At 41.9% G+C, this 16,894-nt stretch overlaps 1 protein-coding gene across 1 annotated transcript in view; it reads right to left on the bottom strand.

The window, feature by feature from the left end:
• Positions 1 to 16,894, bottom strand: part of mtus2a (microtubule associated tumor suppressor candidate 2a) — a gene marked incomplete in the record, with an annotated part of 168,405 nt that overhangs the window by 42,942 nt on the left and 108,569 nt on the right. The window contains 1 exon segment of the mRNA XM_055936824.1: positions 965 to 1,135. Within this exon segment, the coding sequence (XP_055792799.1) occupies positions 965 to 1,135 (171 nt within the window).

Genomic DNA, 16,894 nt, shown 5'->3' with positions numbered 1-16,894 from the left:
TGTGTACTGTGTGTGGTTAATGTGTACTGTGCAGTTAATGTGTACTGTGTGGCTAATATGTACTGTGTGTAGTTAATGTGTACTATGTGTGGTTAATGTGTACTACGTGTAGTTAATGTGTACTATGTGGTTAATGTGTACTGTGTGTAGTTCATGTGTACTGTGTGTGGTTAATGTGTACTCTGTGTAGTTAATGTGTACTGTGTGTAGTTAATGTGTACTGTGTGTAGTTCATGTGTACTGTGTGTAGTTCATGTGTACTGTGTGTGGTTAATGTGTACTCTGTGTAGTTAATGTGTACTGTGTGTAGTTAATGTGTACTGTGTGTGGTTACTGTGTACTGTGTGTGGTTACTGTGTACTATGTGTAGTTAATGTGTACTATGTGTAGTTAATGTGTACCATGTGTGGTTAATGTGTACCGTGTGTAGTTAATGTGTACTGTGTACTGTGTGTGGTTACTGTGTACTATGTGTAGTTAATGTGTACTGTGTGGTTACTGTGTACTGTGTGTAGTTAATGTGTACTGTGTGGTTAATGTGTACTGTGTGTAGTTAATGTGTACTGTGTGGTTACTGTGTACTGTGTGTAGTTAATGTGTACTGTGTGTAGTTAATGTGTACTGTGTGTAGTTAATGTGTACTATGTGTGGTTATGTGTACTGTGTGGTTAATGTGTACTGTGAAGTTAATGTATACTGTGTAGTTAATGTATACTGTGTAGTTAATGTGTACTATGTGTGGTTAATGTGTACTGTGAAGTTAATGTAGTTAATGTGTCCTGTGTAGTTAATGTATACTGTGTAGTTAATGTGTACTATATAGTTAATGTGTACTATATAGTTAATGTGTACTATATAGGTAATGTGTATAGTTAATGTGTACTATATAGGTAATGTGTATAGTTAATGTGTACTATATAGTTAATGTGTACTATATGTGCATATGGGCCTGTGCATGCCTCACCAACAGGTGACCCTCTGGGCTGAGCAGGCAGGTATCTTCGAGGCAGGGCCGGGGTAGATGGGGGCTGTAGGCTACGGGTGGTATAGTTTGGGGGTCCCCCTCCTCTCTGGGGGTCTGTACAGGGGGGGTTGATCACTCTGTAGAGGGGAGGGTCCATACACACACTGGGCCCTGGGGAAAACAGAGGACACAATTACACACAGTTTATCAGAGTTAAGGGGAGACAGAGACAGTTTAACAGAGTTAAGGGGAGACAGAGACAGTTTAACAGAGTTAAGGGGAGACAGAGACAGTTTAACAGAGTTAAGGGGAGACAGAGACACAGTTTAACAGAGTTAAGGGGAGACAGAGACAGTTTAACAGAGTTAAGGGGAGACAGAGACACAGTTTAACAGAGTTAAGGGGAGACAGAGACAGTTTAACAGAGTTAAGGGGAGACAGAGACAGTTTAACAGAGTTAAGGGGAGACAGAGACAGTTTAACAGAGTTAAGGGGAGACAGAGACAGTTTAACAGAGTTAAGGGGAGACAGAGACACAGTTTAACAGAGTTAAGGGGAGACAGAGACAGTTTAACAGAGTTAAGGGGAGACAGAGACACAGTTTAACAGAGTTAAGGGGAGACAGAGACAGTTTAACAGAGTTAAGGGGAGACAGAGACAGTTTAACAGAGTTAAGGGGAGACAGAGACAGTTTAACAGAGTTAAGGGGAGACAGAGACAGTTTAACAGAGTTAAGGGGAGACAGAGACACAGTTTAACAGAGTTAAGGGGAGACAGAGACAGTTTAACAGAGTTAAGGGGAGACAGAGACAGTTTAACAGAGTTAAGGGGAGACAGAGACAGTTTAACAGAGTTAAGGGGAGACAGAGACAGTTTAACAGAGTTAAGGGGAGACAGAGACAGTTTAACAGAGTTAAGGAGAGACAGAGACAGTTTAACAGAGTTAAGGAGAGACAGAGACAGTTTAACAGCGTATCTCTCTCTCCCAACCCTTCTCTCTGTCTATCTCTCCCATGCTCTCTCTCCCCCTCTCTTGCCCCCCCTCTCTCTCTCTCTCTCTTTCTCTCCCAACCCTCTCTCTTTCTCTCGCTCTCTCTCTCTCTCCCACCTCCCTCTCTCTCTATCCCTCTCTCTCTCCCCCCTCTCTCTCCCACCCCCCCCCCCCTCTCTCTCTCCCCTGACCCGCCAAACCGCGCTTCATAACCCCCCCCCCCCCCCCCCCCCCGCTGAACCCCGAAAGCCAGCCGCACCAATGTGTAGGAGGAAACACTGTTCAACTGAGGATGTATATCAGCCTGCAGGCGCCACAAGGAGTCGCTAGAGCGCAATGAGTCATGTAAGGCCCCCCCCCCCCCCCCCCCCCCCCCAGGCAAAACCCTCCCCAGCCAAGAAGTAATGCTCCTGATTCAACGCGGGGTAGACTCTATTTAAAGAAGAGGTGTTGAGAAGCTGTTACCTAACCCTCTTCATTGTTGGTAGCCAGCTGTTAAGCCATGGAAACACACACAGAGCATGTCCTTGACACACAGCCTTATGGGTAATTCTGGGAGAAATCGGTAGCCTTGCCAATCAGATCATGTGGGACTACTGTCCAGTAAATTAAACGAGCTGGCTTTAATCATAGACGCGAGACATGAATCAATGTTATATGTTCCAGCGGGTACACGCACACACACACACACACACACACACACACACACACTGCGCCATAGGAAGTGGTTTCATTGGAATATGACTGTATTTGTCTTCATCACTTTCCAACTGTCAGCAGAGTTGAAGTTGGACTAATATTGAATTGATGCTCTCTGGGGGAGAAGAAGCAATTCACTTTGCTGTTTCCCGTGTGTGTGTGTGTGTGTGTGTGTGTGTGTGTGTGTGTGTGTGTGTGTGTGTGTGTGTGTGTGTGTGTGTGTGTGTGTGTGTGTGTGTGTGTGTGTGTGTGTGTGTGTGTGTGTGTGTGTGTGTGTGTTGAGCGTGCTAGCAGTGTTAATTAAGAAATCATTTAGTTCTGTTTATTTGTCATGTAAGTAGACAACGATATATTGGACTGTGTTGTAGTAGACATTGTCATGCAAGTAGACATGCTGCCTCTCTATGCTGTGATGTGTCAACAACCGCCTCTCAGGACTAAACAGACACGTCTAGTAAACCTGGTGGGATTGTAACCAACAGGCAGAACTTAACCCGCTCCTGCAGGTTACCGAAGAATGTCTTCAAAAGCTACTAACAGAAGATAACAGGCACCAGCGGGACGAACTAAGCTTGAAGTGATGATGATACCGGACATCTCCTCGTTACTGTGTCAAGTGATGATGATACCGGACATCTCCTAGTTACTGTGTCAAGTGGTGATGATACCGGACATCTCCTAGTTACTGTGTCAAGTGATGATGATACCGGACATCTCCTAGTTACTGTGTCAAGTGGTGATGATACCGGACATCTCCTAGTTACTGTGTCAAGTGATGATGATACCGGACATCTCCTCGTTACTGTGTCAAGTGATGATGATACCAGACATCTCCTCGTTACTGTGTCAAGTGATGATGATACCAGACATCTCCTAGTTACTGTGTCAAGTGATGATACCGGACATCTCCTCGTTACTGTGTCAAGTGATGTTACCGGACATCTCCTAGTTACTGTGTCAAGTGATGATACCAGACATCTCCTCGTTACTGTGTCAAGTGATTATGATACCAGACATCTCCTAGTTACTGTGTCAAGTGATGATACCAGACATCTCCTCGTTACTGTGTCAAGTGATTATGATACCAGACATCTCCTAGTTACTGTGTCAAGTGATGATGATACCAGACATCTCCTAGTAACTGTGTCAAGTGATGATACCAGACATCTCCTAGTTACTGTGTCAAGTGATGATACCAGACATCTCCTAGTTACTGTGTCAAGTGATGATGATACCGGACATCTCCTAGTTACTGTGTCAAGTGATGATACCAGACATCTCCTAGTTACTGTGTCAAGTGATGATGATACCAGACATCTCCTAGTTACTGTGTCAAGTGATGATGTTACCAGACATCTCCTAGTTACTGTGTCAAGTGATGATACCGGACATCTCCTCGTTACTGTGTCAAGTGATGATACCAGACATCTCCTAGTTACTGTGTCAAGTGATGATACCAGACATCTCCTCGTTACTGTGTCAAGTGATTATGATACCAGACATCTCCTAGTTACTGTGTCAAGTGATGATGTTACCAGACATCTCCTAGTTACTGTGTCAAGTGATGATACCAGACATCTCCTAGTTACTGTGTCAAGTGATGATGATACCAGACATCTCCTAGTTACTGTGTCAAGTGATGATACCAGACATCTCCTAGTTACTGTGTCAAGTGATGATACCAGACATCTCCTAGTTACTGTGTCAAGTGATATTGATACCGGACATCTCCTAGTTACTGTGTCAAGTGATGATACCGGACATCTCCTAGTTACTGTGTCAAGTGATGATACCGGACATCTCCTCGTTACTGTGTCAAGTGATGATGATACCAGACATCTCCTAGTTACTGTGTCAAGTGATGATACCAGACATCTCCTAGTTACTGTGTCAAGTGATGATGATACCAGACATCTCCTCGTTACTGTGTCAAGTGATGATGATACCAGACATCTCCTCGTTACTGTGTCAAGTGATGATGTTACCAGACATCTCCTAGTTACTGTGTCAAGTGATGATGTTACCAGACATCTCCTCGTTACTGTGTCAAGTGATGATGTTACCAGACATCTCCTAGTTACTGTGTCAAGTGATGATGTTACCAGACATCTCCTAGTTACTGTGTCAAGTGATGATGATACCAGACATCTCCTCGTTACTGTGTCAAGTGATGATACCAGACATCTCCTCGTTACTGTGTCAAGTGGTGATGATACCAGACATCTCCTCGTTACTGTGTCAAGTGATGATACCAGACATCTCCTTGTTACTGTGTCAAGTGATGATGTTACCAGACATCTCCTCGTTACTGTGTCAAGTGATGATGATACCAGACATCTCCTCGTTACTGTGTCAAGTGGTGATGATACCAGACATCTCCTCGTTACTGTGTCAAGTGATGATACCAGACATCTCCTCGTTACTGTGTCAAGTGATGATGATACCAGACATCTCCTCGTTACTGTGTCAAGTGATGATGATACCAGACATCTCCTCGTTACTGTGTCAAGTGATGATGATACCAGACATCTCCTCGTTACTGTGTCAAGTGATGATGATACCAGACATCTCCTAGTTACTGTGTCAAGTGATGATACCAGACATCTCCTAGTTACTGTGTCAAGTGATGATGATACCAGACATCTCCTCGTTACTGTGTCAAGTGATGATGATACCAGACATCTCCTCGTTACTGTGTCAAGTGATGATGTTACCAGACATCTCCTAGTTACTGTGTCAAGTGATGATGATACTGGACATCTCCTCGTTACTGTGTCAAGTGATGATACCAGACATCTCCTAGTTACTGTGTCAAGTGATGATACCAGACATCTCCTCGTTACTGTGTCAAGTGATGATGTTACCGGACATCTCCTCGTTACTGTGTCAAGTGATGATGATACCAGACATCTCCTAGTTACTGTGTCAAGTGATGATACCAGACATCTCCTAGTTACTGTGTCAAGTGATGATACCAGACATCTCCTCGTTACTGTGTCAAGTGATGATACCAGACATCTCCTAGTTACTGTGTCAAGTGATGATACCAGACATCTCCTCGTTACTGTGTCAAGTGATGATGATACCAGACATCTCCTCGTTACTGTGTCAAGTGATGATGTTACCGGACATCTCCTAGTTACTGTGTCAAGTGATGATGATACCGGACATCTCCTAGTTACTGTGTCAAGTGATGATGATACCAGACATCTCCTCGTTACTGTGTCAAGTGATGATGATACCAGACATCTCCTCGTTACTGTGTCAAGTGATGATGATACCAGACATCTCCTAGTTACTGTGTCAAGTGATGATGATACCGGACATCTCCTCGTTACTGTGTCAAGTGATGATGATACCAGACATCTCCTCGTTACTGTGTCAAGTGATGATGATACCAGACATCTCCTAGTTACTGTGTCAAGTGATGATACCAGACATCTCCTAGTTACTGTGTCAAGTGATGATACCAGACATCTCCTCGTTACTGTGTCAAGTGATGATACCAGACATCTCCTAGTTACTGTGTCAAGTGATGATACCAGACATCTCCTCGTTACTGTGTCAAGTGATGATGATACCAGACATCTCCTCGTTACTGTGTCAAGTGATGATGTTACCGGACATCTCCTAGTTACTGTGTCAAGTGATGATGATACCGGACATCTCCTAGTTACTGTGTCAAGTGATGATGATACCAGACATCTCCTAGTTACTGTGTCAAGTGATGATGATACCAGACATCTCCTCGTTACTGTGTCAAGTGATGATACCAGACATCTCCTAGTTACTGTGTCAAGTGATGATACCAGACATCTCCTAGTTACTGTGTCAAGTGATGATACCAGACATCTCCTAGTTACTGTGTCAAGTGATGATGACACCAGACATCTCATTGTTACCGTGTCTGAACAAACACCATTGTAAATACTACCCACAGTGGCAAGAAAAAGTATGTGAACCCTTTGGAATTTCCTGGATTTCTGCATAAATTGGTCATCAAATTTGATCTGATCTTCATCTAAGTCACGAAAATAGACAAACGTAGTGTGCTTAATCTAATAACACACAAATTATTGTATTTTTCTTGTCTATATTGAATATATCATTTAAACATTCACAGTGTAGGTTGGAAAACGTATGTGAACCCAGAGGCTATTTGAGTCAGGAGTCAGCTGACCTGGAGTCCAATCAATGAGATGAGATTGGAGATGTTGGTTAGAGCTGCCCTGCAATATAAAAAACACTCACAAAATGTGAGTTTGATATTCACAAAAAGCATTGCCTGATGTGAACAATGCCTCAAACAAAACAGATCTCAGAAGACCTAAGATTAACCTCACTAGTGTACGTGGGACGGCCAACATCCAGTGAAATTGCAGCGCGCCAAATTCAAAAACAGAAATACTCATTATAAAAATGCATAAAACATACAGGGGTTATACATTGGTTTAAAGATTAACTTCTTGTTAATCCAACCACGGTGTCAGATTTCAAAAGGCTTTACGGCGAAAGCATACAATGCGATTATCTGAGAACAGCGCCCAGCAGACAAATCATTACAGTTACCAGCCAAGTAGATGAGTTACACAAGTCAGAAATAGCAATAAAATTGCTTACCAACAGGCAGGTAAGACAAATTTGTCCATAAATGGAGAAAGTTCAGCACTGTTACTACTCTCTCTAGGAGTTGCCGTCCTGCAAAGATGACTACAAGAGCACAGAGCAGAATGCTCAATGAGGTTAAGAAGAATCTTAGAGTGTTTAAGACTTACAGAAACATCTGGAACATGCTAACATCTCTGTTGATGAGTCTACGATACGTAAAACACTAAACAGGAATGGTGTTCATGGGAGGACACCACGGAAGAAGCCACTGCTGTCCAGAAAAACATTGCTGCACGTCTGAAGTTTGCAAAAGAGCACCTGGATGTTCCACAGCGCTACTGGCAAAATATTCTGTGGACAGATGAGACTACAGTTGAGTTGTTTGGAAGGAACACAATACTATGTGGAGACAACAAAAGGCACAGCACACCAACATCAAAACCTCATCCCAACTGTAAAGTATGGTGGAGGGAGCATCATGGTGGGCTGCTTTGCTGCCTAAGGGCCTGGACAAAAATTAATTCCCAAGTTGATCAAGACATTTTGCAGGAGAATGTAAGCCTATCTGTCAGCCAATTGAAGCTCAACAGAAGTTGGGTGATGCAACAGGACAACGACCCAACACACAGAAGTAAATCAACAACAGAATGGCTTCAACAGAAGAAAATACGCCTTCTGGAGTGGCCTAGTCAGAGTCCTGATTTCAAAACAATTGAGATGCTGTGGCATGACCTCAAGAGAGCAGTTCACACCAGACATCCCAAGAGTATTGCTGAACTGAAACAGTTTTGTAAAGAGGAATGGTCCAAAATTCCTCCTGACCGTTGTGCAGGTCTGATCCGCAACTACAGAAAACGTTTAGTTGAGGTGATTACTGTCCCGTGTGGCTCAGTTGGTAGAGCATGGCGCTTGCAACGCCAGAGTTGTGGGTTCATTCCCCACGGGGGGACCAGGATGAATATGTATGAACTTTCCAATTTGTAAGTCGCTCTGGATAAGAGCGTCTGCTAAATGACTTAAATGTAAAGGAGGGTCAACCAGTTATTAAATCCAAGGGTTCACATACCTTTTCCACCCTGCACTGTGAATGTTTACACAGTGTGTTCATTTATATTCCCTTTTGTATTCTAACTATTTGCACATCATTACAACACAGTATAGTGATTATTATTGAGTCCTTTATAGGTCATGTAGATGAGACACTTCTAAAGTCAATCCATTGGTTCCCAAACTAGGGGTCGCCTAATATGAAAATGGGGTCGCGAGAGAATTTCCAAAATTCTGGTAAAAAAAAAATATATAAATAATAATAATAAAATAAAAACATACTGACTCAAATTAAATATATATATGTTTATTAATGTTTAGTCCTAGTTGGGCAAATAATATATATTAGACTTACCAATGGAATTATAAGTTGTATTATTTTAAATATTCGGTACCAGTCAAAAGTTTGAACACACCTACTGATTCAAGGGTTTTTCTATATTTTACAACGTGCCATTGAAACACAGGAGTGATGGTTGCTGATAACGGGCCTCTGTACGCCTATGTAGATATTCCATTAAAGAATCATCCGTTTCCACCTTCAAGCCACTGTCTTTCTGGTCAATTTGATGTTATTTTAATGGACTTTCTGTGCTTTTCTTTCAAAAACAAGGACATTTCTAAGTGACCCCAAACCTTTGAACGATAATGTGTATATATATATATACAGTACCAGTCAAAAGTTTGGACACAGTTACTCATTCATGGGTTTTTCTTAATTTTTTCTACAATTTTCTACATTGTAGAATAATAGTGAAGACATCACAACTATGAAATAACACATATGGAATCATGTAGTAACCAAAATAGTGTTAACCTGTTTGGTGTGCAAGCCCGACGTCGGTACATTTATGACAACAGCCATTTCAAGTGCAGGGCGCGAAATTCAAAAGATTTTTTTTTTTTAATAATTAACTTTCACACATTAACAAGTCCAATACAGCATATGAAAGGTACACATCTCTTGAATCCAGCCAACATGTCCGATTTTTAAAATGTTTTACAGGTTAGACAAAATATGTAAATCTATTAGCTAACCACGTTAGCAAAAGACTCCACTTTTATTACTCCATCAGTTTTTGACTCCATCAGTAGCTATCACAAATTCGGGCAAATAAAGAGATAAATAGCCACTAACCAAGAAACAACCTCATTAGATGACAGTCTGATAACATATTTATTGTATAGCATATGTTTTTTTCGAAAAATGTGCATATTTCAGGTATAAATCATAGTTTACATTGCAGCTACAGTCAGAAATTCCACCGAAAGCAAACAGAAAAATTACAGACACCAACGCCAAATAACTAAATACTCATCATAAAACATTTCTGAAAAATACATAGTGTATAGCAATTGAAAGACAGGCATCTTGTGATTCCAGACAATATTTCCGATTTATCAAGTGTTTTACAGCGAAAACACAATATAGCGTTATATTAGCGTAGCCACAATAGCCAGAAACACTTGGGCGCCGACGACAAGTTCACATGCACGACAGATATTAGAAATAGCATCATAAAATGTTTCTTACTTTTGGTGATCTTCCGTCAGAATGTTGGACAAGGTGTCCTTTATCCAGAACAGTCGTTGTTTGGATCTGGAACGGCAAATTTCCCTCTTCATTTAGCATGGGCACTTGCCAAGTGGCACGGATCACTCCAACGTCAACAAAGTCAGAGAACGGAACACGGCAAAACTCCCGAAAAAATTTAAATAATCTGATTAAACTACATTGAAAAAACATACTTTACGATGATATGGTCACATGTATCAAATAAAATCTAAACCGGAGATGTTAGTCGTCCATAACGACAGCTAAACAGAAGGCAAATCCATGTCCTCTTTCGCGCGCTCCAGAAACAGGAAATGGACGGTCACGTCATACAAAGAGCTTTAATTCCACCTCAAACCAAGATAGACACAAAATGTCTTCTCTCACCGCCTCTTGACAACCAGGGGAAGGTGCATGAAGTGTATGTAGACTCTTACGTTCATTGCCCATGTATAGGCATGAAGTTGAACAGAGCATCGATTTATGACATTCCACTTCCTGGTCAGGAAATGTGCTGCAGAAGGAGTTCTGTTTCACTCAGAGAAATAATTCAAACGGTTTTAGAAACTAGAGAGTGTTTTCTATCCAATATTAATAATAATATGCATAATGTACGAGCAAGAATTGAGTACGAGGCCGTTTGAAATGGGCACGATTTAACTGGCTACTCAATACTGCCCCTTGCAGCCATAAGAATTAAACAAATCAAAATATATTTGATATTTGAGATTCTTCAAAGTAGCCACCCTTTGCCTTGATGACAGGGGGTTGTCAAAGAAGGTAAAATGCTTGAAAGAATAGCCACAGATCCCTGTATACAGGATGCCACCTCACCGGAAGGGAAGTTCGCTGTAGTAGTAGCATCACATCTCCTGCAGAGGGCGCCAAATGATAGGTGACCATTGCTGTAGATTCGTACCCGAAGGATAACTTGACTATTGTAGTGGAACATCTGAAAGAGCTCAGCAGTGATCTCACAAACAAACCTCAACCAATGCTTTGTGTGTGGTGATGAAGTGTGTTTTGATGTTTAATATCGTATGTTCCTTTCCCCCTCTGAGAATGAATTGCACTATGTGAAGGGTTGAAACTCAATGACATTTAATTGTAAGAACGTTTTTCCTTTTCCCTCTTTTCCCCTCAGGCTTGTTTGATGAAAACGCTTGTAAGTCATTTTCAATCAGACTTGAGTCTCAAAGGGGAGGAAACGTGGTGGAAAATGTATTAATAGACATGATATGACTGTTTTTCTGCTGATACAAACGCATAAGTCTGGGAGTACAGACAAGAGCCGTTTTGGGTGCAACTGCAGTTTTGTAACATCCTGTATTCACATTCTGCAAGAACTTGGCTGTGTGGAAACTTGCTGGAAGGAACAGACAACGGTGGCAACGTGAGCTATCTTAATCTGCACAGTGAAGCTAATCGCCTTTTACACACCATGTTCTACCCCCTGTTTCCACACATCTGCTACACTGCCACATAAACAAAAGAGGTCGTACTTCCTATAAAACCTGAGAGCCAACTCTGTTCGTTAGGATTTTAACTCTGCGCCATTGAATGATTGTTAACAGATACATTTTTTGCAAATCTTACGATAAAGTTGTTGTTTGAAGAATCTACAGTATCTCTTCCTCACGGATTAGAATTTCCACAACAATTGGTAAATATACCTTCAAATGAGCAGGCGACACTCCCCAATAAGCCATCCAGATCTCTCCTGTAGATGGCGTATAGGCCAACATTACTGTTCCGCAGAACGAACGAGTCGTGCATTCCACCTGGCCACCACATTCAGCAGCATGTATGGAAAGTGTATTTCTATTCTCTTCGACTAGTCCTCCCGGTTTGACCATGAGCCTGTTTTCTGGACTCGGTACCTGCCTGCCTGACCTTTCTGCCTGCCACTCTGTACCTCCTAGACTCTGAACTGGTTTTGACCTTTCACCTGTCCACGACCATTCTCTTGCCTACCCCTTTTGGATTATAATAAATATCAAAGACTCAAACCATCTGTCTCCCGTGTCTGCATCTGGGTCTCGCCTTGTGCCCAATGCCCATCGGCAAGCCGTTGCAAAGAAAAAACTATGGGTGGATGGCACTTTGATGTTCTCCTGAAAGGATGTGTTTGCCTTTCTTCAGTAGGTCTCTCTCCTTCACACATGCCTCTAATTTAACAAATTACTGTACTTTATTATCGATATTATCGATATTATACTTTATATGGATTATTATCGTAACAAATGACGTGGTCAAATTATAAATAAATATAATAAATTATATATATCCTGTCAAGATCTGTTGAATTAATTTACAATGGAAATGCAATTAAATAGATAAATAATTTTAATTATTATTACTCTCACAATTTTCAAAAACATTTTCAACATATATTTTCCCCCGCTTTTACGCTTGACAAAACAGTTCCCTCGTTCCACCACTTGGCACTGTGCTATACACATGGTCATGGCTATGAGTAAATTTATGCACACTCTCAAGCAAACTGTTCATACAGATCAATCTCACACTTTGTGTGGAAATGATCCCATGCATGGTTTATGCAAAGATTTGTGTCCTACGCATGCTTGATAAATTACGCCCCAGGTCTTTTTTTCTGGCTGGTCTAATGTTTCTTGATGTAGCTAGATTTGTACGAGGTCCGTCCACGTCATTCTTTTCTGTCTCAGCCGGTTTAGTGTCCCTCCTCAGGCTCCGTAGGCGGGGGAGTACTGTTTCTTCTGTAGCATGAGGACGATATTCTAAATCCACTTTAATCAGTGTAGATGAAAGGGGGGGGGGGGGCAAAGGTTAAACAAGGATTGTTCAGGATTGAGACAATTGTGATATGGATTGTGTAATTTGTGTCATTCAGAGGGTGAATTGGGCAAGTCAAAATATTTTCAGCACCATTGAACGGGGTATGGTAGTAGGTGCACCGGTTTGAGTGTGTCAAGAACCACAACGCTGCTGGGTTTTTTACGCTCAATAGTTTCCACCGTGTGTATCAAGAATGGTCCACCACCCAAAGGACATCCAGCCAACTTGACACAACCGTGCGAAGCACTGGGAGTCAACATGGGCCAGTAACTCTAACACTGGTGACAGGTCTAATGTTGCCTTCCAGTCAACTCTATCACTGGTGACAGGTTTAATGTTGCCTTCCAGTCATCTCTAACACAGGTGACAGGTTTAATGTTGCCTTCCAGTCAACTCTAACACTGGTGACAGGTTTAATGTTGCCTTCCAGTCAACTTTAACACTGGTGACAGGTTTAATGTTGCCTTACAGTCATCTCTAACACCGGTGACAGGTTTAATGTTGCCTTCCAGTCAACTCTAACACTGGTGACAGGTTTAATGTTGCTTTCAGGCCATCTCTAACACTGGTGACAGGTTTAATGTTGCCTTACAGTCACCTCTAACACTGGTGACAGGTTTAATGTTGCCTTCAGGCCAACTCTAACACTGGTGACAGGTTTAATGTTGCCTTCAGGCCAACTCTAACACTGGTGACAGGTCTAATGTTGCTTTCAGGCCATCTCTAACACTGGTGACAGGTTTAATGTGGCCTTCAGGCCAACTCTAACACTGGTGACAGGTTTAATGTTGCCCTCCAGTCAACTCTAACACTGGTGACAGGTTTAATGTTGCCTTACAGTCAACTCTAACACAGGTGACAGGTTTAATGTTGCCTTCCAGTCAACTCTAACACAGGTGACAGGTTTAATGTTGCCTTACAGTCATCTCTAACACAGGTGACAGGTTTAATGTTGCCTTCAGGCCAACTCTAACACTGGTGACAGGTCTAATGTTGCCTTACAGTCATCTCTAACACTGGTGACAGGTTTAATGTTGCCTTCCAGTCAACTCTAACACTGGTGACAGGTTTAATGTTGCCTTCAGGCCAACTCTAACACTGGTGACAGGTTTAATGTTGCCCTCCAGTCAACTCTAACACTGGTGACAGGTTTAATGTTGCCTTCCAGTCAACTCTAACACTGGTGACAGGTTTAATGTTGCCTTCAGGCCAACTCTAACACTGGTGACAGCTCTAATACAAGTCCATACACATGGAAATCAAGCTTTTCAGACCAGGTTAGTCGTTTTCAGACCAGGCTAGTACAAAATATGAAATGTCGTTTTTTTGGTATATCGCAAGGCACAGATTTTGGACTCAGGCTAGTGAAAATTCTGCTCTAAAGCTGGTAACAGCTCTAATGCAGGTCCATGTGGATGGATGAGGTCTATCCCTGTAATGAATAGGCAAGGAAGAGCCTATCCAGCCAGTAGTAGGTCAGATGGTGTTTAGAGTCCCTGGCATATTCCCCGTCTTCTGGCTGAGGTACTACAGAGGTACTGGATATAATTATCTTATATAGAAGGGTAGAAATGATTTGTGTATGTCTCTTTCTCTGCTCCCTCCCCATTCTCTCTCTTCCCCCTCCATCTCTCTTTTTCTCTCCCTCATTTCTCCCCTCTCTCTCTTTTCCCCTCTCTCTCCTTTCCCCTCTCTCTCTCTTCTCATCTCTCTCTCTTCTCCCCTCTCTCTCTCTTCTCATCTCTCTCTTCTCTTCTCCACTCTCTCTCTCTTCTCCCCTCTCTCTTCTCTTCTCCCCTCTCTCTCCTCCCCCCCTCTCTCTTCTCCTCTCTCTCTCTCTCCTCCCCCCTCTCTCTCTCTTCTCCCCTCTCTCTCTCTTCTCCCCCCTCTCTCTCTCTTCTCCCCTCCCTCTCTCTTCTCATCTCTCTCTGTCTGCTGTCTAACCATATGTTCCTGTACAGATAGCATGAGTCACAGGCCAGATCTAAGCAATGGCATCTGGGTACCATGACCACCTGCCTGCCTGTTACTCTACGACTCAGATTTGAATTTTTTGGCCCCCATCTCTCTGTCTTTCCTGCCTGCCTGTACCTCCTACTGTACCTCTCTATATACCCCTCTATATACCCCTCTATATACCCCTCTATATACCTCTATATACCTCTCTATGTACCTCTCTATATACCTCTCTGTGTCTATATACCTCTCTATATACCTCTCCATATACCTCTCTATATACCTCTCTATACCTCTCCATATACCTCTCTATACACCTCTCTATATACCTCTCTATATACCTCTCTATATACCTCTCTATATACCTCTTTATATACCTCTCTATATACCTCTCTATATACCTCTCTGTGTCTCTATATACCTCTCTATATACCTCTCTATATACCTCTCTATATACCTCTCTATATACCTCTCTATACACCTCTCTATATACCTCTCTATATACCTCTACATACCTCTCTGTGTCTCTATATACCTCTATATATACCTCTCCATATACCTCTCTATATACCTCTCTATATACCTCTCTATATACCTCTACATACCTCTCTGTGTCTCTATATACCTCTATATATACCTCTATATACCTCTCTATATACCTCTATATACCTCTCCATATACCTCTCTATTTACCTCTCTATATACCTCTCTATATACCTCTCTATATACCTCTCTATATACCTCTCTATATACCTCTCTATATACCTCTATATATACCTCTATATACACCTCTCTATATACCTCTCTACATACCTCTATATACCTCTCCATATACCTCTATATACCTCTCCATATACCTCTATATACCTCTCCATATACCTCCATATACCTCTATATACCTCTCCATATACCTCTATATATACCTCTCTATATACCTCTCTATATACCTCTCTATATACCTCTATATACCTCTATATACCTCTCCATATACCTCTCCATATACCTCTCTATATACCTCTCTATATACCTCTCTATATACCTCTCTATATACCTCTATATATACCTCTCCTAGACAGGTTAAGCAATTTTGCCACAACTTTGGAAGTATGCTTAGGGTCATTGTCCATTTGGAAGACCCATTTGCCACCAAGCTTTAACTTCCTGACTGATGTCTTGAGATGTTGCTTCAATATATCCACGAAATGTTCCTTCCTCATGATGCCATCTATTTTGTGAAGTACACCAGTCCCTCATGCAGCAAAGCACCCCTACAGCAAGATACTGCCACCCCTGTGCTTCACGGATGGGATGGTGTTCTTCGGCTTGCAAGCCTCACCTTTTTTCCTCCAAACATAACGATGGTCATTATGGCCAAACAGTTCTATTTTTGTTTCATCAGACCAGAGGACATTTCTCAAAAAAGTACGATCTTTGTCCCCATGTGCAGTTGCAAACCGTAGTCTGGCTTTTTTATGGCGGTCTTGGAGCAGTGGCTTCTTCCTTGCTGAGCAGCCTTTCAGGTTATGTTGATATAGGACTCGTTTTACTGTGGATATAGATACGTTTGTACCTGTTTCCTCCAGCATCTTCACAAGGTCCTTTGCTGTTGTTCTGGGATTGATTTGCACTTTTCACACCAAAGTACGTTCATCTCTAGGAGACAGAACGCGTCTCCTACCTGAGCGGTATGACGGCTGCGTGGTCCCATGGTGTTTATACTTGCGTACTATTGAACGTGGTACCTTCAGGCATTTGGAAATTGCTCCCAAGGATGAGCCAGACTTGGTCTTGGCTGATTTCTTTTGATTTTCCCATGACGTCAAGCAAAGAGGCAGTGAGTTTGAAGGTAGGCCTTGAAATACATCCACAGGTACACCTCCAATTGACTCGAATGATGTCAATTAGCCTATCAGAAGCTTCTAAAGCCATGACATAATTTACTGAAATTTTCCAAGCTGTTTATAGGCACAGTCAACTTAGTGTATGTAAACTTCTGACCCACTGGAATTATGATACAGTGAATTATAAGTGAAATAATCTGTCTGTAAACAATTGTTGGAAAAATGACTTGTGTCATGCACAAAGTAGATGTCCTAACCGACTTGCCAAAAGTATAGTTTGTTATAAAGAAATTTGTGGAGTGGTTGAAAAACGAGATTTAATGACTCCAACCTAAGTGTAGACTTTCGTTTTTTTAACTCTATAACTCTTTTTTAACTCTAATGCTGTTAATTGACTACAGCTCAGCATTCTACAC

Source organism: Salvelinus fontinalis, chromosome 10, assembly GCF_029448725.1.
Source record: "Salvelinus fontinalis isolate EN_2023a chromosome 10, ASM2944872v1, whole genome shotgun sequence".
Lineage (NCBI taxonomy): Eukaryota > Metazoa > Chordata > Actinopteri > Salmoniformes > Salmonidae > Salvelinus > Salvelinus fontinalis.
Note: the sequence above shows the minus strand (reverse complement) of the source record. Positions and strands in the feature narration are given on the sequence as shown.